Source organism: Nelumbo nucifera, chromosome 2 (genome assembly GCF_055504915.1).
Source record: "Nelumbo nucifera cultivar China Antique chromosome 2, China Antique-T2T, whole genome shotgun sequence".
Taxonomy (NCBI): domain Eukaryota; kingdom Viridiplantae; phylum Streptophyta; class Magnoliopsida; order Proteales; family Nelumbonaceae; genus Nelumbo; species Nelumbo nucifera.
This window is the reverse complement of record NC_142650.1, coordinates 24,870,381-24,897,923: the sequence shown is the minus strand read 5'-3', so window position 1 is coordinate 24,897,923 and position 27,543 is coordinate 24,870,381. Positions and strand designations below refer to the sequence as shown.

Below are 27,543 nucleotides of genomic sequence, written 5' to 3'. Positions count from 1 at the left end.
AAAAGTGTTTGTTTTATCATCTCATGATTGGTTGTTCAAAAAATACTCCTAACATTAAATAAAATTAACCAAATAGAGCCAAATAAAGTGATTGTTTGTATTTAGGGACAAAAATAATATTTTAAATTTTATTTTCTATTGATTAAATTTATTCAAATAAGCATTAGGGTCAAAACTGTCATTTTCACTATCATCTATTGAAAGTAATCGATTGCTAACTATGGGGAGTGCTTTAGTAAAATGCAAACTATAGAGTAAATTTTAGTAAATCCATAAAATTTATAGGGGCATTTAATAAATGAACAAAACAAAAGAAAATCTATGGTGCCGGAAAGATATGATACCAATTGACCGATCATCAAAATCCCCATGTGAATTTTTTATAAATACCTCCTCATTGATTACCGCTTTTATGAAACCAATTGATTTGTTACAAACTTTTCGGGTATCCTGTCTTTCCGGTATCGTAGTCAAATACGATAATAAGACAAACAATTGGAAACCATCAATGATACTATAGCAGCAGTTAGCAGACCACAATTTTTCTGAGGAATGAGCTTGAAATAACAGACAAAATGATGAGTGGTTAACAAATGAGACAAATCTGCATCTATTTGAGTTTGTAGTGTACAATTTTTTTTTTTGTTGGAATCCTCTATGTCAGCAGAACATGATACCTATACAAAATGCACAATTTATCCCTCTCTTTCCTCCAAATGTAAAAGCAAAAGAATAGGGACCCGTATCTCATCATTCTTCTCTCATCCAAAACATGCCGGCAAAAAAATGTGAATCTGAAGAAAATGAAGGCACAAAACTTGACCTCTCAAGACAAACAAAAACTTGAGCTCTCAAGTCTCAAACAAGTCGGTCTGGGCATGCGAGGGCTTACCAGAAGCTTATATTTCATAGTCATCGAGTCTTTAGCTGGCTCTTGATGCTTTCCAATTCCTCTTCATGTTTCTATAAAGCTATAAATGCGTTACAAACTCCAGTTGACAAAAAAGAAAAATGATGTCACATGCAAGAAAGAAAAGGGAGGCCTGGAGTTCAGTTAGCTTCTAATTGCACCTGATACAAGGCCTTCCACCACAAGTCTGCTTGACCCATCAACAAGCACCATTCTACAGCCATATCATATTCTATAGTGTTAGGCTGGGAAAAGTGTGATGTGGAAACTGCATTTCTCTGAGATGAGGGTAAAAAACAATATTAAGGACAAATATAACAAATTAACAACATTATATCCAGAAAAGCAAGTAATAAGAGGCCAGGCAACCACCACCTCCTCTGGCTGCTTTTGGTATTTGAGTTTTTCAATGACTAGATGGCCCACAAATTTGGCTGTTTTACTAGGCTTCCTTAAAGTTCCTTTACTTCCAATCAATGGCCTGCAAGCAAAGCAAAACCAAATAATGCAGTGTTTAAGGATTAAGCATCCATAAAGCAATGAATGTAAACATAGAGGTTTGGTACTTGGAGTTCATAGGTCAAAATCCTTTTAAGAAGGTTGGTCTGAATTAGAATTTTATTTGGATTTTATTTGGAGCTCCAAAAAGCAAGCATAGATGAAAAGATGATTTTATAGAGAAATACAAAAGATGTAATAGAGAAGGCTCTCACCCTCTGCAACTATCAATTAAAATTATCTACAAAATTATATTGAAAATTCCTGTCCTAAGTCTATTTTCCTCATTTCAAAGCTTTCATTGTTTTAGGACAAATCTGCAATTTTTGCAATTAAGTCTCAAGACCCTTCCTAACCTGACCATGGTTGAACCTCTGACTCATGAACCTCTCCCTTTTTCTGGTTCTATGCCTGGTCCAGTTCTCCGAACATTGTTTAAAACCAAGCAAAATCAACTCAAATAAGACGGAAATTATGGAACTACCAATTGAGAACCCAAGATTAGTAGATTTTTTATTCTTGTAAATGAGAGGTTTTTAGGGCTGATAGAACCACACCATATAGAATGACAGGCTCTATAGCTGGATCAGTCAAGCAATAGCTTCTTGGGGTTCCTACCCAAATTGTAGAAATCCTTTTTCTTCCTTTTCCAGGCCTTTTTCTTAGGCATGCATACTCTTAGAGACTCTTAATAAAGTCCATAGAAGAGAGAGGGGGGGGGGGGGCAAAAAGAGAGCACACTCGCAGGTAGGCAAAGTAAAGTCTTCTCTCTTTTTACTCAATTTCTAACTTTTACTTGTGAGAAAGGAAGTAGAAGAAAAGAAATCATCTACAACTGAGTGCTTCTACTTGGTTGATCAAGGTTCCTCTACCAAAGCAGGGTAGAGATTAAGCTGTCTACAACCTTGTTCTACAACAACTGATTATGCACCCTTGAAATGCAGATATGAAGATTGGAGAAAAAGGAAATGTTCGTACAAAAGAGAGAGAGAGAGAGAGAGAGAGAGAGAGAGAATGTGATGCTGTAAAATTTCTCAATTATATTTTTTATTTCGCATTCCTGTTAAGTCAAGATATGTAAAGAAATGTAAACGTACTCTCTTCTTAAGAATTCTGCATTTTTTCATTTGTCTCCATGTCAGAATCAAAAGGTTTTCTCTGCCCCTTTGCAGGGATATAATTAAGGGGAACCATCCATGTGATGCCCTGAATGGACCTTACCCCCCGCCCCCCAATAAAAAAGAACTCAATCATTTGATTGACTGAATTGTTTTGCATAAGAATTTCCTTAAATTTTACACCAACACAACTCAATCAAAGCTGAAGTCCTCCCAAATGGATTCTGAATTAAATGAAATAGCAAATATTATTGTGAGATGATGAAACATGGATTACAAAATATAACAGAATGAAATTAGGAAAAAGACAAAATAATTACTAGAAGAGAAATTTCCAAAATTAATCAACAGAGTAAGCTAAGAAAGGCACCTTCCATTTGGGAGCATGAAGCAGCCTCTATTTAATTTGGCAACTACCATATCTGCCATATCTCTTTTTTTGAATATAGCCAATGCCTGACCTATTATTATTATTATTATTAAGACACAAAAGGATCATCATCATGCTTGAATGTTTGAATGCCAATAGAGAACCAAGGAACCAAACCACTTATTATAAATTAAGGAACTAAATCACTCAATAAACAAGAAGAATCACATAATAAATTATTGCATGCAGTGAAGTCTTGATTAGATTACCATTATGTGGGCTAGAAAATGTACCACGCTGTATCACCTTTGCAGTGCAACTTTCGCCAAAGGCCTGCTGAATTATATCCTGAAAAAAAAAAGGATAAAGAAGACAAAAGTGAAAACTACAAAAGTAGGCCTCTAGAGATAGACATGCTACATAGATCCCAGAAAACTGCTATATCCTATTCAAGTAGCTAAGTCATTTCCAGCCAACATGGATGTAAAAGATAGAGGCATGATAGAGGGAGGAGAGGACTTTCACAACTTACCCAATTCCTTTAAAATCAACTTTAAGGGTTAGGTTACTCCATAGTAACCTGAGTGACCAGGGTTCAAATATAGGAAACAGCCTCTCTGTGTATCAGGGTAAGGCTGCATACATCTGTCCCTCCCCATACCTCGCATTGGCAGAAGCCTCATGCACTGGGCTGCCCTTTTTCAAGGGCACCTGAGCAAGTATAAAATTATCCCTAGTGACATGTCTTTGAAAAGACCTAGGTCATAAGCAAATGTTGGTTCATCCTACCCAGGGTCTAGAGAAGGGTGGACTGGATACGGTCCTGACCTTTGGCTGTTTTGCACAAAGTGGCTGCTCTCAGATTTGAATCTGCATTTTTACACTTGTCACCCCAATGCTTTGTGAAGACCACTAAACCTCAAATATATTAAATAGCTAAGCTGAATTCTAAACCTGGAAGCATCTACCAGAAGTCTAGACAAACCAATAGGTCTAATCTAAGCACACTAGAAATAACTGTTACCGTGTATGTATTCCTTTCACCAACATTAGTAAGATAATGAACTAATCCACTGACAGTCCTATAACTAGCAAAGCAGTACCAAATTACAAAGATAAGCCTATTAGAATTCCACAAATATTGGAAACTAATTAGCAGGCTTTCAACAATAAAATATAAAATAATAATTGATTTTTATCAGTAACAAAACAATAATTAAAATTTTTTTAGTAAATACAAACTTCAGAATTTTACAGCATGCTATAACTGTAGAGAAAAGGATCCATTGCTTAGTGCGATAGTAATATCCTAGGCTGACAAGTGTGGGAACATGGGTTCAAGTCTGAGAATGGGTAATGGCTCTTATGGTTATAGAGAAAGAATTTTCTTAAGCTGTATATTCTAGAAAAGTTCCAGAGTCTGTGTTCATTATGCATTTGAAAAGCTTTTGTGAGAACATGAACTTGTTCTTAACAAAAACTTCAACAACTTATCAATTTACCTGTTATTTAAGAATAGAAGCAAAAACGAAAGATGAACTATCAAAATTTCAGAAAAATACCCAAGCAAATATCTGTAACCTCTAAAGATGTTGAATTGGACATGTATCATAAATACCTCTACTTCTTTTGATGTATAGGATGGATCCAAATTTTCAAGAAGGATGAGGGTTCCTTGGTTATGAGCTCTAACAGTTGCTTCTTCCCAAGACTGAAAAATAACACACATATAGAAGCAAAGAATAAAAAGCAATTTTTTCAATGTTTTGATGCCAGATAAAACATTTTGCTTTCTTTCAACGATCATATAAGAACAGACAATTGTGCACACATGTTCAGAGAAAAACCACATATATTTCTGAGGAGGAAAACCAAACCTAAATACTAAAAAGTAAAGCGAGAAATGACCATAAGTATTAAGGAATCACTACTTACAAGTTGCTTAAACCATTTGCTTCTATCCTGTGAACATGAAAAGAGAAAATTAGAAAAACAAACAATTACCACAATCATAAAGAAATTTAACACAAAATGTAATTTATAAATCTAAAAGTTCACTAAACTACATATCCTAGTTGAACTACAGACATATATCAACTGACAAAAATAACACTTAAAATAACAAGCCACTACCAAGATGTTCAGGACTTGGGACTAATAATATTGAGGGAAATATAGTACTGATATAGAAAACTCCAAATGGAGTAGGATATGACTTTCATATTTCAATGGATAACTTGGGCAATCCAATTAATTGTTAACCATTGCAGTTAGCCATATTTGTCTGGAATGTAACTTCTCATTTTTCTACCATCTAATCTTAATGTAATCCTTAGGCCTCATTTGTTTTCTGGGAAGTAGGGGCAGGTAAGTCGGTAGGTCCTGTGGAGAAGAAACAAACCCGCATTCATTTTCCGAGAAGTAGGAGCAGGTAAGTTGGTAGGTCCCAAGGAAAAGACTACAACTTTGAGCATTAGCAAGCTTAAGAATATACTGAAGCAAGAAGATCAAATCTATTGGGCAGTTCTGCCCATTGCAATCTATCAAAAAATAAGTTCTGTCCATCGCTGCCAATAAGTTTAATTAGGATTTCACAGTCACTTTCCATTCTGCTTGAATGACTGAATTCACATTGCACCTACCAAAAGACAAGCTAAGCATCTCAAGCAACCACTCCATAATCTGCACTCCTATCGCTCTGAAAAAAGGAACCATCCACATTTAACTTGATCCAAGGACTATCAGGAGCCAACAGCTGGGTGATACATATCAAGTCCCACAGGATTTTTTTTTTGCCAGTTACATGATTGTTAAAATACAGCTTTGTTCTAGGGTTATTTTAGTCTTTTCTCTTCTTTAAATCAGTGTTTTTTTGTCTCTATTCTCAAGCATTTGTATACAGGGGTAGTATTGTAATTTTACTTGTTATTATGAATTAAACACACTGGGTGGCAGTTCTCTTTTTCGATTTGAGACTGTGAAGCCCCATTCTGTTCGACTTCTTCTCTTCTTCTCTTCTTCTTCTCCATCTCTTCCCCTTCTAGGCTCAGAAGCTTCCTTTTTTTATTTATTTAATTAAATACAGGCCTGATAACATGGTATCAGAGCCTGGTTGATCGAGTTTCCTGACTGCATCAGTGAAGGACGCCTGTAACTGGTTCGGCTGAGATTTTATACCAATATGAGAAGAGAGGAAGGGGAAAAACCTGAAAGGATTGATCGCCCAGAAGGTTAAGAGGCTTCTATGCCTCAAGCTGCATCGTTAGTCGACTGTTTGATGGTGGTTTAGACTCCCTCTACTCGGCAGTTCGAAGAGGGACTGTGAATGTGAAATTCAGCTGATTGTTGTTTGTGGTTGATGTTTTGGTGGGTTATTTTCTAGGAATCGGGAGGTTGGTTGACACATAGAAGAAATTTTTATTCTGATGTACCAGGTTTAGGGGTTGCGGCTATGCTGTGAAGTTTCAAAACCAATAGTTAAGTCGGTTGAATGCTGTTGTTGAGTCGGGAAGGTGTTCGTCTTGGGAGAGTGTTGCAGAAGTAATTGATGGCTATCTCTGGCAGTGAATACAAAACAAGTGAGATGGTACAACCTGATTTCATGGCTGTACAAATGATGTCGGTTAAACTTAATGGTACCAACTATGTACCATGGGTGAAGTCGGTGGAGGTACATTTGACGGTGAGAGGAAAGTTAAAATATATTAAAGAAAACAAACCAGAACCCAAGAGCTGCAGGGTATGATGATTCGATCCAGGAGAATGCACAGATTATGACATGTCTTTGGAATAGTAACCTCTTATCAGTGTGAACCTGATGTTCTTTGATACTGCAAAAGAAATTTGGGAACATGCTAGGTAGTTGTATTCTAGACAAGACAATGTAACTAGAATCTATCAATTGTATCAGGAGTATTTCCAACTACAGCAAGGTGATAGGAGTGTGGAAGAGTACTATGCTTGCTTGAAGAGTTTGCAAAATGAGTTGGATTTGTATCAGCCTCTTTCGATTGATCTCAAAGTGCAAAAACAACAGAGAGATCAGTTGGATGGGGCACGTTTTTTTTCCGGATTGAGGTATGAATTTGAACCAGTGTGTGCCCAGATTTTAGGTAGCAGTGACATACCTATACTATCAAAAGTCTTCTCCAGAGTAAGAAGGGTTACGAGCCAGAAGAAAAACGATCCAAAAGAATGAGAGGACTGATTTAAAAAGTTGTGAAAAGGATTAGATATCAGCAGCAAAGAGAGAAGATGAAGAAGTTGGCGGCAATAGGGTTTTGGGAGAATAATTGTTCGGACCTTACTCCCTTCCCTAATTCTTTCATTAAAAAGTAATGAAAGGAGAGGCACTATTCCACAGCATCAACAAGAATCTGATCTGAGGGTGGATCATGAAATTCATGATAATTCTCCAAAAATACCTGAAAATATTCCTCCAGGTAATTCTAATTCTTCCAGTCAGCTTGATCTTCCCATTGCTCTTAGGAAAGGTGTTAGGTCTTGTACAAAACATCCTCTGTCAAATTTTGTATCTTACAAAAATATTTCACCTTCATATTGTGCCTTTATTTCACAAGTGTCTAGTGTATCCATTCCTAACAGTATCTAGGAGGCTCTAAATGTTCCTGAGTGGAAAGAAGCTGTTTTTGAGGAGATGAGAGCTTTGGAAAAGAATGCTACTTGGGAGAAAGTGGATTTGCAGGATGGAAAGACAGTTGTTGGTTGTAAATGGGTGTTCACTCTGAAGTACAACTCAGATGGATCCTTGGAGAGATACAAGGCTCGCCTAGTAGCTAAAGGCTTTACTCAGACATATGGAGTGGACTACTCTGAGACCTTTTCTCCAGTGGCGAAACTAAATACAGTTCGAGTACTCTTATCTGTTGCAGCTAATCTTGACTGGCCACTGAATCAGATGGATGTGAAGAATGCCTTCTTGAATGGAGACTTGGAAGAAGAAGTATATATAGAGCCTCCACCTGGTTTCACTGAGAAGTTTGGAACTAAGGTATGCAAGCTAAAAAAGTCTCTATATGGACTTAAATAGTCTCACAGAGCCTGGTTTGAAAGATTCACAAGGTTCGTTAAAAGTCAAGGATATAGTCAAGGACAATCTAATCATACTCTTTTCACATAAAGATCCACCAAAGACAAGGTATCGATTCTGATTGTCTATGTTGATGACATAATCTTGACTGGAGATGATATTGAAGAGATGAGCAGACTAAAGCAGAGCTTAGTCAAGGAATTCGAGATTAAAGACTTAGGCCAGCTAAGGTACTTTCTTGGAATGGAAGTGGCTAGATCAAAGAAGGGCATTGTGGTTTCGCAACGAAAATATATTCTAGACCTCTTGAAAGAAACTGGAATGAGCGAATGTAAACCTTCAGACACTCCGATAGAAGTTAAGGCTAAGCTCGGAGAAGTTAAAGATGGGGTTCCAATAGATACAGGTAGATACCAAAGGCTGGTAGGAAGATTGATTTACTTGTCACATACACGTCCTGACATTGCCTTCGCTGTGAGCATGGTGAATCAATTTATGCACTCCCCATACGAAGAACATCTTGAAGTTGTGTATCGAATTCTTAAGTATCTAAAAGGCACACCAGGAAAAGGACTCTTCTTCAAGAAAAATGAGAAGAGAGGGGTTAAAGTGTATACAGATGCGGATTGGGCAGGCTCAATCACTGATAGAAGGTCTACTTCGGGGTACTGCACATTTCTTTGGGGCAATTTAGTTACTTGGAGAAGCAAGAAGCAAAGTGTAGTTGCTAGAAGTAGTGCTGAGGCTGAATTCAAATCAATGGCTCAAGGAGTGTGCGAGGTTCTTTGGCTAAAGAGGATGCTAGCAGATCTTAAGATACCAGTGAGTTTTCCTATGAAACTATATTGTGATAACAAGGCAGCTATCAGCATTGCTCATAATCCGGTTCTACATGACATGACTAAACATGTTGAGATTGACAGACACTTTATAAAGGAGAAGCTTGAAGAAGGAATAATTTGCACTCCGTTTGTACCAACCACGCAGCAAGTTGCAAATGTTTTGACTAAGGGCTTGTTGAGACAGCCATTTGAACTTCAAGTTAGCAAGTTGGGCATGATAGATATCTTTGCACCAACTTGAGGGAGAGTGTCGGCAAGATATGATTTGCAGCAAATTAAGAAAGATATGATTTGCTACAAATTTAGAAAGATTTGATTTGATTGATTACAGATTTGAATAAAATTAGGAAAATCATATCCTAGGATTAAGGGAAAGATTTAATCAATCCCTAATTGAGAGAGATCCTAGGAGTTTGTCTCTCCTATCTTTTCCTATTTAAGTTGTATGCTCAACATGTTTTTTCAACACATTATCAATACAGAAGTATTTCTTCTTCTCTTCCTCTTTATTCTGCCACACTCATCACAACTAAGGCACGAGACACACAACTGAGAAGAGAGAAGCCTGGTTTTCCACCTCTTTTGGATCATCTCACCAGCATTTATAATCTTTAATGCAACTTTCCAACAGAATGATCTCATCATTGGAGTGGGACCATCACAATGAGCTAAATTCACTAAGAAATGAAGGGTGGTTGGTTCATTTAACACTTTAAAGAAAGAAGGGAGAAAAAGGTTCAAAGACCAAAACCTAGAGTCCAAACTACCTAGGACAAGAAAGGCATCTTTAGGGGCCCTAGATTCAACGAATTAGTGCGTTTAGTGATTGACATGTTTTTGTACATGGTAATATTTGTAAAGTCTAGGAAAAACATTGCATAAAGGCATATTACTACATCAGCAAACTTCTCAAAACTTCATTTAACTAGCAGAAATGAAATCATACCTGATGTAACTGATAAAGAGAGGGTAGACTGAATAACCTTTCATTGTCAATAAAAGGATCATATGACAACTAAATTCTCTACATAATAAAAACTCAAGTGGGGGATAAATACTTTGTTTGCATGTTGAAAAATAACTTAAACCATTTGAAATAAACGTCTGTTCACGATATCACCTCTCTTATGTCAACCTTGTGATTCCACTAATTTCCTTTTACATAATTCAAAAGATATTCTTAAATAATAAGATGTTTTTCTTATTTAACAAGGGGTTACATCAGCTCTACATATGCAGAGGAGGGAGGGAGGGAGAGAGAGAACAATAACTGGTTTTTTGGAAGCCCCAACTACTTGGTTGTCAGTGTTTCTCGCCTTTCCTTCAAGTCTAGGAGCTGATTTGCCAGAAAGCTTAGTTGCTCTATCATCAACAATCACCTTTTCACCCTTTGCTTTATATAAAGGTTTTCTAAAAGGTTCTGAAGACCTTTCAGCATTCTCCATGTTAGCAACTTTTAGCTTCTGTGAGACACTGGTTCTCGATTCCTTGCCAAGTTCTGATGGAAAAGAGGCATTATGTTCCACATCCCCAGGTTTAGTGAATTGATTAAGAAATCTCTGTTTCTTTGAAAGTCTACTTTCTGGTGCATCCGAATGCACTAAAACCTTGACAGATTTCCCTTTATCTGCTCCATCTTGACGGAAGGAAATATTACCAACCTTAGCTTGATCCTTGTCAAAACTAGTTGTCAGCATTGGTAAGTTCTCCTCTAGAAAAAGCACCTGCCTCTTCCCTCTAGTTGTTTCCTTCAATTCCTCTCCTGTGTCAAAAGCAAGCTTGCCTCCATAATGGATAACATAAAAAAAAAAAATTAAAAATGCAAAGCTATTCATTAAAAACAACCTTTCATTATAGCATTTGTTTGATGATCATCCTTTCCATCTTTGGCTGCACCATCTACTGCTTTTGATGAGTCCAACCTGGAGGGTGAACTCTTTTCCTGGGTCTTATATTTGCAACATTTGTCCACCTTGGGAGCAGGGATGAACTTTTGAATTTTTTTCTTGTTAAAAAAGTATCTAACTACAATGCATTGGAGATTATTCAAAAATATGGCACAAATTAAGCTTTTCCATAGAAATCAGACTGCAGAACAGGAATAATCATAAATTATATATTATACATATCAAGAAACTGGTAAGATAAATATTGTAAGATGTTAGTACCATCAATGCCATCTATTGCATCCTCAAAGTTATCTGAAATCATACAACTTCCAACATCAAATGTACGGTAGAAGATGTAGTCAGCCATTTTAACATCTCTGCTCAATGGTTGCGGGTTTCTCCTATCCTTGGATGTGCAGATAACATTGCATTTGCCAACAAGCACTTCCTGGCAAATGCATGGAACATTAGAATAAAGAGAATCATCTCAAGAAATACTAATACATGAAACATGTAAAAGTACATTATATTACTCTCACAATATAGTCATATTTGGAAAGGCAAATAAATGGATAAAGTTTGAGAAGTGTATTTGGTTCACCATTATGTTTATGCTTGTATCACATTCTCTTGATTATAAACATACTTTGGATGGTATAATTTTTTGAGACAATGTAAAGTATAGAATGTATTAATGCATAAACAAAACAGAAGCATTTACATCAAACCTTCTGTACAAAGAGAATCTGTACAAGAGGGCAGAAACAAGAGAATATCAATTGTTTTTTGTTGCACACGGCTTTTCCATTGTAGTTGTTTTTTGCATCTTAGGAGTGCAATCATGCTTCCACAACAGTTCCTGAAGTTTCATCACTTTCATCTAAAATTCCATGTTTTTCCCAATCCTTCCCCAAACACCCCCTCCCCCATGAGTCTTCCAAATCACTACGCCCCCATTAGGGATTGCTTTATGTTTAAGCACTTAATTTAGGCCAGGACCACACCAATAAGCACTTATATGCATTTGGGAAAGAAACCCAAATAAGCACTTGTTCAAGAAATAAGCCTGTTTTGAATAAGATCCAAATTTTGGCTTTTTAAGCACTTTTTGAAAAAAGCATTTATTGCATTTCTGGCCCATCTTGGTCCACCACATAAGTTTCAAAATAGCTATACTACCCCCATTTAAAAGAAGTGCATTTTCACCAAACACTCATAAGCAAGGATTAAGTATCGACACGGTATGCCCAATATGGGGTGTATCGTATCGGTATTGAACAAAGGGGATATAGGAAACACTACAACTAAACCCGTATCCCCTGAATCATGTGTACCGGGCAACACACACTCATATCAGCTCATATCATATTGTATCGGCCAATATGCACCGATACAATACAATACTGACTGAATTTCCATTTCCGCCTTGTTTAGAAAATGTGTCTGTCATGATTCGAACCCAAATTTCCCAACGCACAAACCTAAAACATGACTTTAAGCCACTAGGCCAACCTTCATCTTATGATAATTAATGAAATAAAATAACTTTTATCAATTTTAACATCTAAATGTAATCCAAACAAATAAAAGTATTAATATTAAAAATTATTATTTTGTAAACTAATGGAATAACTAATTTCTCAAATCCGCATTTGTATCAAAAGTGGTTTTTAATGTCAAGAAATTTATACAAATAAAAATATTGATAATAGAATAATTATTTTAATACTTAAAACTTACAAAATTGAACATGATATGTATCTTAAATTTTTTTAATCATTAATTAATATCTTAATTTGCACCAAATAGCAACATGTTTATTATTATTTTTTTATCAGCAGAAAAGGAATTTTATTAATGAAAGATTAGGAATTACAAGGTCTGGGGTGTGATTTCCACCTGAAATCAACAAGGATTACAGATTTGCCCAAAACATTTGCCTTCTCACAGCCCCCTTGTTTGGCCAGAGAATCTGCTATTCCATTTTTTGTTCTTCTTACCCACTTAAAGGAAGCATTTAGTTCCCTTGTTAGGCTTACAACCTCCCTGAATTTATGCCTGAATACCCAAGGAATCTGGGAGCTATTTCTGGTCCATGAGATGACTACTTGGGAATCCCCTTCCACCTCTAGGTTATGGAAGCCCAGTTGTTTCGCAAGCCTTAACCCCTACAGTAGACTAACCAGTTCAGTTGGCAATGTGTTGCTATGCTCCAAGGGACCTGAATACGAAGCCACCACTTTGCCTTCTTTATCTCTGAAGACACCCCTACCCTTGCCAATCCCCTATTACCAATGAAGCGTTCATCAAAGTTGAGTTTTATAAAATTGGGGGCCGGGGGCTTCTATTCCATCACTGTTCTTGCCTTGTCTATAGTCAATAGTGCCACCTCTTTCCAAGTTCTCAAGATATCAATCACTGAAAAGACTTTGAAATCATCCAAAGTTTTCACCCAATGTGCAGCCTTCAGCTTAACTAACTTGAGGATTTCTGCTTGGGTCCTACTCTTGTCATTGAAAATTCTCCCATTTCTTTCTTCCCAAATGATCCTAACCATTGCTGCTTTCATTGCTTTCCAAAGTAATCTTCCTCTTTTTGTTGGTTGTCTCAAGAAATGAGGATCAAAAAGGCCCGCCGTATCCTGAGGAGGGCTCCATCTGCACCCAAAAAGAAAACAAAGCTGCTCCCAAACACAATGCACAAAGGAACAGGAAATAAAGATATGGGAAATAGTTTCACCACTATTCAAACGTGACTCTCTTATGCTTTTATTAGCAACATGTTTATTATTTACAAAATACTTGAGAATATAATAAATAAATATATATATATAAATTGAATTTGTCAAATCTGCTAATCTACTTTCATATCAAAAAATGGTTTTTTATTTCATAAAATTTATATAAATAAAAATATTATTAATGGAATAATTATTTTAGTAATTAAAAATTATGAATTTGCATATGATATGTATCTTAGAAATTTTAAGTTAAAATTATAAACATATTGTTCACCAAACATTTGAGAACTAATTTTACTTGATTTTTTGTTAATGTTAAAAATTAAAATAGTAAAATAGGAAATAATTGATATAATAATTCACATATAATAGGTACATATGTTTTGTGCCTTAAACCTCAATAGAAAATAATATAATAATAATTTATCCATGGATTAATTTGCAAAAAGAAATATAATATGTTCTAGCACTCTTGATTAATACATTATCAATAAAATTGTATGATTTCTATGTATACCACTATATTAATTGGAAAATGTTTCTTCACATATACCATTAGAATATACATTTCCCATGTACTTATACATTAATTATGGCCATTTTCACCTTAAATATAATGTTATTAATATACTTGTGGAACTTGTATGCATTTCTTAGTGTATCCAAGCGTCTCCATATTTTTCGTTCGTATCCACACGTTTCCAAAGCGTATTTATATCTGAATGGTCCGATACGATACCCGATACCAATACTTTAATCTTTGCTCTTTAGCACTTATTAGGATAAGCACTTACCCTATAAGCACTTAGATCCAATAAGCACTCCCAAACGGATGCTAAGAAAATTTTGCTAATAAAGCCAAAACCTCAAACCTTGGCCGTGATGTATGTGTTGTTCCATTCTCCTGCCACTCCCATCTTCTCAAACATAACAACCACAACTATATTCCGTAAAAAGTAAAAATACATAAAAAGCATAATAGACATGCAAGAAGCAATACAATATCCCAATATTGAATACAATGAATAGGGATCAAGATAGTCACCAGTTAAAGGAGGAAAATAAAGAGGCAGACTATTGACTAGATAAAGAATGAATTCAATTTACCAAAGGATTGACATTGGACAAGCCTACTCCTTGACCAGAAGCTAGAAAAAGCTCATTCCAACATGGTACAGTATCTCCCAACCAATTACGTATCTCAATAGGTCGAAAAAACCAGACAACTTTTATTTTCTTCTTACCATCTGCCTTTTCCCATATTTTCACAAGCTTGCCTATGTAAGGCTCAGGCTCACCTTTGGTATACAAATATACGCAATCATATAATATATATTCCACATTGCCATAGGTAAATGACTCATAAAATTGGACATCATTGTTTGTCCCACCAACTCCTTTCTTTTTTCCCCACTCAAGTTTGCAGTCTTTATTGACTCCTTCAAAATGAGACATGGCTTGCATCTTTCCAACTACAAGTATTTAGGGCTCAACAATGTTGTTTTTGAGAACCTAAAATTAAAAAAAGAATGTTTTGAGGAAAAAATGATGTGAGATCATAATGAGAACTTCAAAATAAACCATTATAACAGTAACTGTAATGAGCAAACTAATTATCAAATGCTACATCATATAGAACAAAGCTAGGGTATAACTAGCAGGAAGTAATGGAAACATTTTATTCAGAGAAAGGATAAAGATAAAAGAATACTTATGGTGGCTGATATACCATCAAATGGAAACAGAGCAGTTTTCTTTAAAGGATGCCACTGATTTGAATTTCAACCTAAAGCTCATTTACAAACATTATCAAGACATTTGAGGCTCATTAGGCCAAGCATAGAGCAGATAACTAGCCAAGTACAAGGTTGGAATAGTAGGATTAGAATGCTGCTAAGGGGAAAGTCAATGAAAAAACCCCATTTGTTCAACTAATATGCTAGAACACTACTGGAGCACTCCACAATCAGCTCATCACAGACCTGTAGTTGCACCCAAGGGGAAAGTCTAAGTAATTATTGCACTATTGGTAGCCTAAATATTTAAACAAGTCCTCTTCGCCATTGGCAGAGTTATACCCAGTCATATGGAATCAAGCTACACGAATCTTGTCCAGTCATTCTCAGTTTATTGCAAATGAGTAGATCTTCAAATGTTTCCTCACTATAATTTATTATCTAAAAAATTAGGCTATTCCAAGCTTGTTCATTATGGGGATGTGGTGATTAATTAGCACTCATAAAGCATTTTTCCAACAAAGAGGCCAAAACTTAAAACACAATCTTGCTGAGCCTAGGAAGGAAAAAAAAAAAGAACAATAAAGAAGGGAATCTTATTATAATAAACAAAACTGAAAATTAAAAGGAACCTACCCCTACCAAAACCAGGATTACATACATAGCTATCAAAGTGACGCCTAGGTGATAAGGCATTTGGGGGGCATCTAGACAGAGCACCATGAATTATATTATATGGTCGCCATGCAACAATGTGGGTACCTTGATATAATCATATATATATATATATATATATATATAATAGGGCTGCTCTCACATAGAGCAACCCTGTAATTAATAGATCTACTGATTATTATAATAATTAATTACTATAATTTAATTAATAGAATCTACTGATTATTACAGTAATTAATTACTGTAATTTAATAATTACTAATTATTATAGTAATTTAATAAATATATAATTAGTGATTATAATTAATAATTACTGTTATGTTAATAACTAGATATTTACTTTAAAATTATAAATACTATTAAATTACTTATTATTACAGTAATTTAATAAATATATAATTAGTGATTATAATTAATAATTATTGTTATTATAAATATTGTTAATAAATAGATATTTATTTTAATTTTACTTTAAATTAAAATTATAAATATTGTTATTAATAAATTTAGTAATTATTGTTAGATTAAAAATAATTAAAAATGTTTTTAAAAGTATTGTTACTGATTATTTAATAAAATATTATAATTATTGACTATTATTGATAAATACTGTTAATTTAATTTAATTTTGGTAATTAGTAATTTAATGAATATTTATTGTTATATTAAAAATAACTAAATAATATTATTAAAACTATCATTAACGATTATTTAATTAAATACTATAATTACTTACTATTATTGATAATTGTTGCTAATAACGTTTTGACAACCGATGGTTCGACTGTCCAGTTCGAACAGATGGCCCGTTCTGACAACAAAAATTACAAGCAAAAAAATTACGGAACCATTATGGCCACCGGTTTTCGGGTCGACGGTTTGATCATCCAGTTCGAATAGACAGTCTGTTCTGACAACAAAAATTATAGGGAAAAGTTGAGTTTGTGAGGTCCATTAAGTAGTATCATACGTGTTATGTCATTTGAGCGTGTGTCATACGACCTGAAAACGAAACCATTGTGGCCACCGGTTTTTTTGTCAATGGTTTGACTGTTCGGTTCAAACGGACAAGCTGTTTTGGAAACAAAAAATTACAAGCAAAAAATTATGGAACCATTCTGGCCACTAGTTTTCAGGTCGACGGTTCAATCGTCCGATTCGAACGGACAACCCATTCTGACAACAAAAATTACAAGCAAAAAATTGAGTGTGTGAGGTCCATTAAGCAGTACCATGCGTGTTATGTCATTCGAACGTGTGACTCATATGACCCGAAAATGGAATCGTTCTGGCCACCGGTTTTCAGGTTGACGGTTCGACCATACGTTTCGAATGGATGGGCCGTTCTGACAACAAAATTTAAAAAATGGCCAAAAGCCATTGAACGGGTCAACGGGTTGATGGTTCGACCACTCGGGTCAATGGGTCGTTGACCGATTCAACGGTTTTTGGCCAGGGACTAGGATTGGGGTAAAACGGAACTGGTTGCCTAGACAGTTCCCAATTAAAAAATTAAAAAAACGGATGACCCGTTCTGACAAAAAATAGTACAAGCAAAAAATTGGGCGTGTGACATCCATTAAGCAATACCATGTCAATCGATCGTGTGACTCATACGACTTGAAAACGGAACCGTTCTGGCCATCGTTTTTCGGGTCTACGGTTCGACTATTCGGTTCGAATGGATGGCTCGTTCTGACAACAAAAATTAAAAAAAAAAGACCAAAACCATTGAATGGGTCAATGGTTCAACCACCTAGGTCAATGGGTTGTTGACCGATTCAATGATTTTTGGCCATGGACTGAGATTAGGATAAAACAAAACCAGTTGCCTGGATGGTTCCCAATTAAAAAAAATTAAAAAAAAGGCCAAAAACCATTGAACAGGTCAACGGGTTGACGATTCGACCGCTTAAGTCAATGGGTCATTGACCGATTCAATAGTTTTTGACCAGGGACCGAATCAACGAATCAACAGGTCGACGGTTCCATTCCAGGCCCATGCAAAGCAGGGCCCCTCCGCTAGTATTATTATTGTTCTGGTTGTATCTTGTTTAGTACGCGTGCTGGTGCATCATATCTTTTAAAGTTTAAGAGATGAAACATACAAGGATCTAAGTGTTTCAGAGGAAGGAGAGAAAAAAAGAAGATAACAAAAAAAGGAACCGTCTACTTTTGTTCAATTACTCTCTTATTTAATAGAACAAAGGACTCAGTCACCTAGGGTTTGGTTGATAATAGTTGAATTGGCTGAGGAGAATGCTTATTGCTTTCTCTTTTGGTGGATAAATTGAGTTCGGGTCTGGTCCCAACACGGTCCCAATAGACATTGCAGCTGTACATTGGAAACATCTTGCCATGAAGGACAAAGGAGGTGTTCCCAATGCACGACTGCAATGGCTGTCGGGACCCTGTGTTGGGACTAGATCCGGATAGAGATAAATCATTAAGTAGGTTGTTTGCTCCTTAATGGCTAAACAAAATGTTGGGCTGATTGCTTGATTCTTATATTAACTATCTAATCTACTGAAAGACAGCAATAAGCCATGCCATTTAGCCACTTCAACCATTATCAAAGAGCTCCTTAGATTGTCTTTTCTTTCATTACTCTTTCTCTATTTGTTAAATTTAAATATTTTGTTAGTGATAAATTCTAGCCTTCTTTGTTTGCTAATGTTTTTTTGTCATACATTGTTCTATGAAAAATTAATATAGTTATATTGTTTTTCCCTCAATCCCTAAACAGAACAGAATGGCAAAATAGGATTCATGTAGTCAACCTCATATAGTAGGGAATAGGGATTAAGGCTTGGCTGATGATGATAATGATGATGATGATGATGATGATGATGATGATACATGATAGTAATGTTAGTCATTTGCAATATGGTGATTTACCATGTTTTCATATGAAATTTAATATTACTTGATAAATAGCATTGCCTTTTCTAAATTTATTTTTTATCAGTATGCTTTTTCTAAATTTATAAGATCGTTGGTTTGTAACTTTGTATATAAAACTAATGATTGGCCTAGAATTTATGTTTTTCTTTGTCAAATTCCATTGCTTAGGCAACTAAGTTCTATTGTCACCTAGAAATACCCATACACCTTGACAACTATGTGTACATAATCTGTGAATTACAACTGTTGTGGGACATAGTATTTTCTAATATTTGTAGACACAGAGGCAGTATAGTAATTCTAACATTATCTTATTTTTATATAAAAGGGGTTATGGGGCACCGACACACCCCATGAATCTGATTCTCTCACTCTCTCTTCTCTCTGGGCTGCACCCTTTCTAGGGCTTCTCTTGATAGATAGCATGGTATCAGAGCCACATCTATCATGGAGAATACTTGGATTCTTTTCTTCACTTGACATATTCTATTATCATATCACTGAAAGCAATCAAAGAACTTGATCTCAGATCTGATCAAGCCTCTTTTATTTTTTCTTTTATCTTCCCTTGGTTGTAAAACCAGGGTTTAGCTTCTGGGTAGCTCTCCTTTAAACTGCAAGGGTCTTTTCTGCTCGTGGTGAACTGGTGATCATTGTAATGATTGGTTTGACCTGTGGGACTGCTGTTAGGCAGTAGAAAGTCATTGGCAAGGGTGTTGACTACTTCTTTCAATGCAGAACAGTCCTACGATGTTGTTTGATAGGTTAGTGACTATTGGAAGGAAAAGGTTTTACAGTCAAGGCAGCAGCACTGCAGGTGCTTGATATGATTCCTCGTTGATGTATGTCTTAGATCAGTGTTGATCTTAGCAATCAGAAAAAGTTTTGGAGTCCTAAACAGGTTGTTAGTTGTGGGACCCTTTTTTTTTTTTTTTTGAGAAAAGATAACTTTCATTCAAGAAAAAAGGGGGAGTACATGAGAAGATGTACATCAGAAAAATGAAAAAATGGCCAGACAAACCTACAGGCTACACTGGCAGGAAATTGTCACTATACAAATAGTCCAAGAAAGCACCTAGTTTAGCTAAGCCATCTGGTAATACATTTAGTTCCCTAGGATTCCAGCATAGGTTAATCGTTAACATCCATTGAGTTCAAAACGTTTTGAGCCTCATTCAGGTAGTGAGCTAGTTCCCTAGGAATCCAGCATAGGTTAACCGTTAACAGCAGTGTTTCTGTAGATGTTGTTTAGAGTACCCAATAGTGTATTCAACTGGTTGTTGGCGACTGAAAATCATGACTTCAAAAGGCTCAATTGCCTCAGTATCCTCTGGGAGTCTGTTCCTACCTGGTAGTGGTATGGATACTATGAACCTTCTTATGTCCATTGTCTCTCTTGATGGCCTCAAGTACTTGGAGTGGTTCAAGGAAGTGAAGATGTTTATTGGAGGAAGAGAAAAATTCGCATCTCATGGGAAAGATCAAGGAACCTAGTAGAGAAGGAGCTATACTACCTATACATGATAAGTGGGAACAAAAGAATTACAAGATAATGACATGGCTGGTTTCCACTATACAACCTGCCCTTAGAAAGAACTTCATGTGGGTTAAAACAGCCAAGGCTACAACTACATATGCTGAATAGAGGCACTTTGCATTAGTCTATCAACTCCAAACGGAATAATCTACAAGTGGACAAGGTGATAAAAGTCTTGAAGCCTGTTATTCCACTCTTATGTCTTTATCGAAAGAGATAGACCATTACCAAACCATAAATTGGAAGGATCAATAAGATACTTCAGGTGTCTTGGCAGCGAGTATTTGCTTTCTTAGCAGGTCTGAAATCAATTTATGAACCTATTCAGGTTCAGATTTTGGGTGGTAAAGAATTGCTTAATTTACAAGAGGTTTATGCCTCGGTCCAGTCAAAGGAGAGTAGGAGGGCATTTATGAATCCTCCTAAAAGGGAGAAATTAATCATATGACTGGTAAGTCTAATATTTTTTCTTCATATTTTAATTTCCTACAGAGATAAAGTTAAACTTGATGCTGGTTCCTTTTGTAGAATTCTAGTATTGCTGGCCAGTGATTTGTCTCTTTGCCCATGGGTTTGTCTCTTCCTAATGTCCTCCAGATCCCTAATATGGCTATTAACCTTCTCTCCATTAGTTGCATTACAAAGACTTAACTGTTCAAGTGTTCAGTAATTTTTCTTCTTGACTCATGTTTTCCAGGATTTTTGACATCAAAGAAAATGATTCGTAAAGGACACATGGTTGAAGGTCTCTACATCATGGATTCCATGGCTAACTTTGAGGCACCACATCAATTACTCTTCTCATCCTACTTTGTTCCCTATTCATGTTCACATTTTTGGTTGTCAATGCTTTGTTCAGAACACATCTCCTTCTTCTTGTAAGTTGGATCCCCAATCTATTCCTTGAATCTTTCTTGGTTATGTTTGCTCAAATATATATATATATATATATATATATATATATATATAAATGTTATGATCACCTGTCTAAATATTCAACGACTTAATCCTACCAACAGTACTAGAACAGTACCACTTACTTGTGATCTATATTTCCGTCCCAGATTTTGTAGTTTCTACAATAAGCAGATTTAAAAATAAAAATAAAAATAAAACTAAAACTAAAAAAGTTGATGAATATGGTCCTTGCTTACAAGTAAAGGCAACTTTATCAGACTGGACATAAGACCACTTTGGCCACTAGGTCATAGATTAATGAACCAAAAGACTCCAACCATCCGGTTCAACCAATCAACTCGCTCAAATGAAAACTTGTGACTTCTTAGAAAAAAGTAAATGGTTTCAAATTGATTAACTCCCCTTCCTGGTCAGGTGGTTAAAGGTACATGTTAAACTTCAAAACACTATTGATTAATTCTCCATTCATCATATCAAGCAACAATCTCATGAAGAAATTGACACTCGAAACTGATAGCTCCTTTCATGAATTCATGTTTCCATTCACCTCTACAGTGAATCTCTTTGAAATACATTTATGGAACTTAAAACATCGAGTTTAGAAAACTGTGAAAAAAAGCCGTGAAACAGAATATTAAGCGAAAAAGATAAAGAGGACGAACCCTTAAACTAGTTGGATGGAGAGTTCAAGTTTACCAAAACTATGTTAATAAGATTCCAAGATTACCCATCTTCCAGGTTCAAAGAGGGAACAATCAGAGAAAACATTACAGTAGAACAACCAAACCCACTTACAGTGTTTTTAGGAAAAAAATGAGAGAACCACGGATGGTTATCCTCCCAACAGCGAGGAATACGTACAGAAAGTATAGAATAGGGGAAAAATGTATGAAACTACTAAGAGAAGGAAAGATACCTGAAACGAGATCAAACACAAACCCATTTGAAGTTCAATACAGAACAGCCCAGAACTGTAAAACCCACGAAAGCTTACTCTATATAAAAGTAATACAAAAACTTGTGAACTACATAAGGAAAAGAAAAAAAGAAAGGACGAACTCAGTAACTCACACGCAAAGACGCGCGAAATAGGTTGGAAGTAACTTGAAACTTGACGGTTTATCTCAAAGTAGCACCGGAGGAGTTCAGTGCGTTGCGGAGCAAATGCCTGAACTGAAAGGTGGTGGGAGTTCGAGTGAGAGTTTGGTTGTACGTGTAGGAGGAGGTGAAACGTCAGCTCTCTCTCTCGTAAAGAATATTCAAATGAAAGAAATAAGGGTAAATCACTTAAACTATCCCTACTCTTCACGAAATTGGCAAACTGAAATCTTATTGTTTACATATTTTGTTAAACTACCTTTAAATTTTTTTTATAATTGTTTAAAATCTCTCTTGCCATTAATTTTCTATCAGTTTAGAGTGGTAATTATTTTAAAATTCTTAAAATACTCTTATTATGCAAAACTCCCCGGAACTGTTGCAATTCGAAGATAGCATCGACACCCCTTCCCCTATTCGTTCTCCCTATTTTCTTCTGCCCCCTCCCAGATCTACAACTTCCAACAGTTTTCTTGATTGAAAGAGATCTAACTTTACATTTTCCCCAGTGTTTTGAACTTCTTTTTGAGCTAGTGAACACGTGAATTGGGGCTTTTTGTGTTAAATTGATAGAATTTTTCTTACTTTCCAGCTATAAAATATACAATACGCATTTTTACTTACTTTTTGCTGTTTTAGTTATCTACTCATGGGTCTTGCAATTCCTTTGGTTTTATTTAGAATTTTCTTTCATTTACTTCATCTTAGGATTTTTATGGCTTTTTGTATGCATTCTGATTCTCCTTATTGCATGGTTTCAGCCCAAAGGCAGACAAGGTCCAGAAGATGGGAAGATTCTTGAACTCCCTTAATGGGTTTCTGTTGTTGTGCTCCTGGGTAGCCATAGCAGAAGCAGAGCACACCAAATATAAAGACCCTCAATAGCCACTAAATGTTCGGGTCAAGGATCTTTGAGCATGATGACTTTAGAGGAAAAGATCGGACAGATGACGCAGATTGAGCAAAGTGTTGCTTTTACCAAAGTGATGAAGAACTACTTCTTGGGTAAAACACCAATAATCTGCTTTTGCCATTGATGAAACCATAATGTTTTGAAGTAATCTGTGTTCTGTTTGGGTTAGGCAGTGTACTGAGTGGAGTGTGCTAGTCTAGTTTTGTCTGATGGTAGAACTAGTTGGATTCAGTAACCAGATTAGAACCGATGCCACGATATTTGCTACATAAGGGGAGCCACCATTAAAACCTGACCAACTCATACATACCCAGTTAGGGGTTTTTCATCAGCGGGTTTTATTTTAAAAATTTAACAAATAATGAAGAATAAATTCGATATTTCATTTTTTTTCATTAGTGTTTAAGGACGTATCAATTGTCAGAAAACTTAAACGATAGTTTAAGACAATATATAAACAACAAAGGTACAGTTTTTCTATTTCGTGAACAGCAGTGTCAGTTTAAGAGATTTATCAAAAAAATAATCATACAACTGCTAAGGGAGAGGGAAGGTGCATTGTGCTAACCTGCGCGGCCAAGGTGACTGCTGGTTGTGCGTCTGCGTGTGAGAAATTAGAACATGTTTCGGCGTTGTCTTGCCTTGCAGCCCACATCACATGCATTGTACCGTTGATTTCTCATCATGTGGTCTATTATTTTTAATTTTTTGAGTTTCTATTGCGAGTATTTGGGGATCCAAAGAAAAATACGGTAATGGTCATCGCTTCGTCGGTTTGTCCATGAGCCCAAGCGCACCGTATAGATCTCGTTCAATCAAAATGCCTATTTTACCCTTCCCTAATCCCTAGTCCCTGCCCTTCTCGTTTCTTGGAGGTCGGAGTTCTCTCGCATGTCAGGGGGCTACGGTCTACTCTGTAAAAGTACAAACTGACAATGGACAAATTTCACGAAATGAAAACGACGTATACTCATTTCCCTTCTCTCTCAAATAGGGATTAGCTGCTCGCAGTTGCAGTTGCAGTTGCTAGTTGCCACTTGCCACGTAGGCTGCGTTTGTTTGCGATGCAAACGCAAATATGTATATTATATATTTATTCATTTTTCGGATCACGAAAGAATTTACGGTTTATATTTTAAATCGTTTTTGCATTTGTTCTGTTTGTTTGAAATCAGTGCAAAGGTGTAGGTTTATTAAATGCTCCAACTATCTTATGCTTCAATATTTCAATTTTAGTCAAAAAATTAATTATCAAATAAACACAAAATTATATCCAAAAAATAGGTACAGTAATGCTCTCCTTTTAGAGTATAAAAGTGTGAAAAAAATAAAATTTTACTTTAATAATCATTACTTTTTTATGTTTCAAACAAATGCTCATAAACACAAAACTGAGGTGCATAAATACCCCGATTTAACGTTTGTATCGCAAACAAACAGAACCGTAGGGATATAGGGTCTCTTGGGGAAGGCTTATGTGTTGAATGAGCTGCGTTGATTAAGCCGCTTTTGGGAGGGCTTCTTCGTTGGAGGCGAGGTGGTGGTTGATTCTGAACAAGCTACCTGCAGTAGCTTTAATTTATAGTTCAGTTCTTTGTGTTCGAAACTTTAATATTGGCTTTTTTTTATCTTTACCAAACGTAGCTTTATGGATTTTGATGTAACCATTTTTGGTCACATACCATTTTTTGTGATGTATAAATTTTTTGGCTAAGTACATCGTGTTTGACCTGGTGGTGACGTGCCTTGGTGATGAGCTACTTAGTGGCGAACTCCCTGGGGGAGAACTACTTGGTGACGAACTGCCTGGTGATGCTCCCTGGTGGCGAACTGCCTAGGGGCGAACTGCCTGGTGGCGAACTGCCCGGTGGCGAACTGCCTGGTAGTGCTCCCTGGTGGCGAACTACCTGATGGCGAACTGCCTGGTGGCGAACTGCCCGGCAGTGCTCCCTGGTGGCGAACTGCCTTATGGCGAACTGCCTGGTGGCGAACTGCCTAGTAGTGCTCCCTGGTGGCGAACTGCCTGGTGGCGAGCTACCTAGTGAGAACTGCCTGGTGGCGAACTGCCCGGTAGTGCTCCCTGGTGGAGAACTGCCTGATAGCGAACTGCTTGGTGGCGAACTGCCTGGTAGTGCTCCCTGGTGGCGAACTGCCTGGTGGCGAGCTACCTGGTGGGGAGCTACCTGGTGGCGAACTGCCTGGTGGCGAACTACTCGGCAGTGCTCCCTGGTGGCGAACTGCCTGATGGCGAACTGCCTGGTGGCGAACTGCCTGGTAGTGCTCCCTGGTGGCGAACTGCCTGGTGGGGAGCTACCTGGTGGGGAGCTACCTGGTGGGGAGCTACCTGGTGGCTAACTGCCTGGTGGCGAAATGCCCAGCAGTGCTCCCTGGTGGCGAACTGGTCACTTGACTTGCTCCCAGGCGGTCTGCAACTCAGAGGATGGTGGAGCTCCCTGGTGCAGCGCAACCCGACTACCCTCCGCGTGAGGTGATTTTCTCTCCTTTGTAGACGGCGGGAGCTGAGGGACCTGCGGGAACTGAACCAGAGGACCCGGGGGTATTTTCCCAGCGGGGACTCTCCGATGCCTAAGTTAGCATTCTGATTACAGAGGGCTTGGAGAGAAATGAGAGAGTTAGAGAGCGGGGGTTACCATACTTTTTTCTCCCCTCTGGCTTTGGGGGTCGGAGTCCTTATATAGTGGTGCCCTCGCGGGTTAGGGTGAAAAGCCTTCAAATGGTAAGACGTCATATCCCGTCAGAACCGGGGTACGGTGATGAACTCCTCGAGGTTGTCAGGCTGGCGCTTGTGCCAGGCGGCCAGGTCGGCGCCTGTCAGTCAGCGGGTCGGTGTCCGGGCCAGGTTACCAGGCCGGCGCCTGTGTCTGTCAGCGGGTCGGTGTCCGGGCCAGGTTGCCAGGTCGGCGCCTATGTCAGTCGACGGGTCGGTGTCTGGGCCAGGTTGCCAGGCCGGCGCCTGTGTCTGTCGGCGGGTCGGTGTCTGGGCCAGGTTGCCAGGTCGGCGCCTGTGTCAGTCGGCGGGTCGGTGTCCGGGCCAGGTTGCCAGGTCGGCACCTGTGTCCGGGTCAGGTTGCCAGGTCGGCGCCTGTGTCTGGGCCAGGTTGTCAGGTCGGCGCCTGTGTCCGGGTCAGGTTGTCAGGTCGGCGCCTATGTCCGGGCCAGATTGCCAGGTCGGCGCCTGTGTCCGGGCCAGGTTGCAGGTCGGCGCCTGTGTCCGGGCCAGGTTGCCAGGTCGGCGCCTATGGCAAGCTGATCCGGCCAGGTCGCGCGCAGGCCGCGTACAGGCCAGTGCCCGGGGGGGAGACCAACTTGGTAAGTTGTTGCCTGGGTGCTTGCCTAGTTGTCACGAGGTGCCACGTGTTGCAATTTCACTGGAGGGCCAAATCTGCCCTCATCAATTGCCCCCCACTCCCGAGCTGAGAATAACTCAGCGAAGGGAGTAGATTTCTTTTGGCTCGTAAGTCGACGAGCTAGTAAGTTTTGATCCAATTCCTTAGGCTTTGGGAGCTGCCTGTATGTGGCGAGCTGCTAGTAAGACGAGGGGGTCTCCGCCAGTTCAGTAGTGTAGCCCTTAGGCTCTAGGGCAACTTATAGTTCACTTTTGCTGATTTTGTTCCTGCTGAGAAAGCGGTCGGATATTTAGCAATAGTGTGGCCCACAGGCTTTGGGAGTGACTCATAGTCTACTCTTTTTTTACTTTTGCTCGTGTCGGAGAGGTAACCGGGCCTTAAGCAGTAATGTGGCCCGTAGGCTTTGGGAGTGACTCGTAGTCTACTCTTTTTTGACTTTTGCCCGTGCCGGAGAGGCGACCGGGTCTTAAGCAGTAATGTGGCCCGTAGGCTTTTGAGAGTGACTCGTAGTCTACTCTTTTTTTTATTTTTGCCCGTGCCGGAGAGGCAACCGGGTCTTAAGCAGTAATGTGGCCCGTAGGCTTTTGGGAGTGACTCGTAGTCTACTCTTTTTTTATTTTTGCCCGTGCCGGAGAGGCGACCAGGTCTTAAGCAGTAATGTGGCCCGTAGGCTTTTGGGAGTGACTCGTAGTCTACTCTTTTTTGACTTTGCCCGTGCCGGAGAGGCGACCGGGTCTTAAGCAGTAATGTGGCCCGTAGGCTTTGCCTGTGAGGTGTCGAGCTATGATTGTGCTGCATCAGCTTCGTAATGCCGGTCACCCACTCCTACAAGAAGCTACTAGGAGCTCAACCTTTGGAGGCAGCACTACTAACTTTAGGTTGCCAGCTCACACGGGAGCCTTGGAAGGCTCGACCGGTAAGGGCGCCTATGTAGTCTGTTGGCCGTCAACTCCCGCGGAAGCCACGAAGAGCTCATC

General features: G+C 38.0%; 1 protein-coding gene across 8 annotated transcripts; it reads right to left on the bottom strand.

Moving 5' to 3' along the window:
- Positions 1–535: 535 nt before the first annotated feature.
- On the bottom strand, positions 536–22,394 carry LOC104595305 (protein ANTI-SILENCING 1-like). Of its 8 annotated transcripts, none has more exons than XM_019197352.2 (14): positions 22,259–22,340; positions 22,104–22,158; positions 14,525–14,929; positions 10,957–11,125; positions 10,634–10,813; positions 10,060–10,550; positions 4,832–4,858; positions 4,515–4,607; positions 3,166–3,244; positions 2,897–2,987; positions 1,283–1,391; positions 1,072–1,188; positions 893–971; positions 536–794 (listed from the first exon to the last, which is right to left on the bottom strand). In XM_019197352.2, the coding sequence occupies exons 3-13, from the start codon at positions 14,879–14,881 to the stop codon at positions 924–926; spliced, it is 1,761 nt and encodes a 586-aa protein (XP_019052897.1). In that variant the 5' UTR covers positions 14,882–14,929; positions 22,104–22,158; positions 22,259–22,340; the 3' UTR covers positions 536–794; positions 893–923. The 8 variants fall into 8 exon arrangements, with proteins under 8 accessions (XP_019052897.1, XP_010254288.1, XP_019052896.1 ...); XM_010255986.3 differs by having other exon boundaries at positions 893–963; XM_019197351.2 differs by having other exon boundaries at positions 536–971.
- Positions 22,395–27,543: the final 5,149 nt, after the last annotated feature.

Bases quoted from the DNA above. Each gene is read 5' to 3' on its own strand.
- LOC104595305 (XM_010255986.3), bottom strand. From the start codon at position 14,881: ATGCAAGCCATGTCTCATTTTGAAGGAGTCAATAAAGACTGCAAACTT. The intron at 11,126-14,524 runs GTAAATTGAATT...TGCATTTGCCAG, and splicing joins TGTCCAATGTCAATCCTTTG to GAAGTGCTTGTTGGCAAATG. The intron at 10,814-10,956 runs GTACTAACATCT...AATGCATTGTAG, and splicing joins TGCAATAGATGGCATTGATG to TTAGATACTTTTTTAACAAG.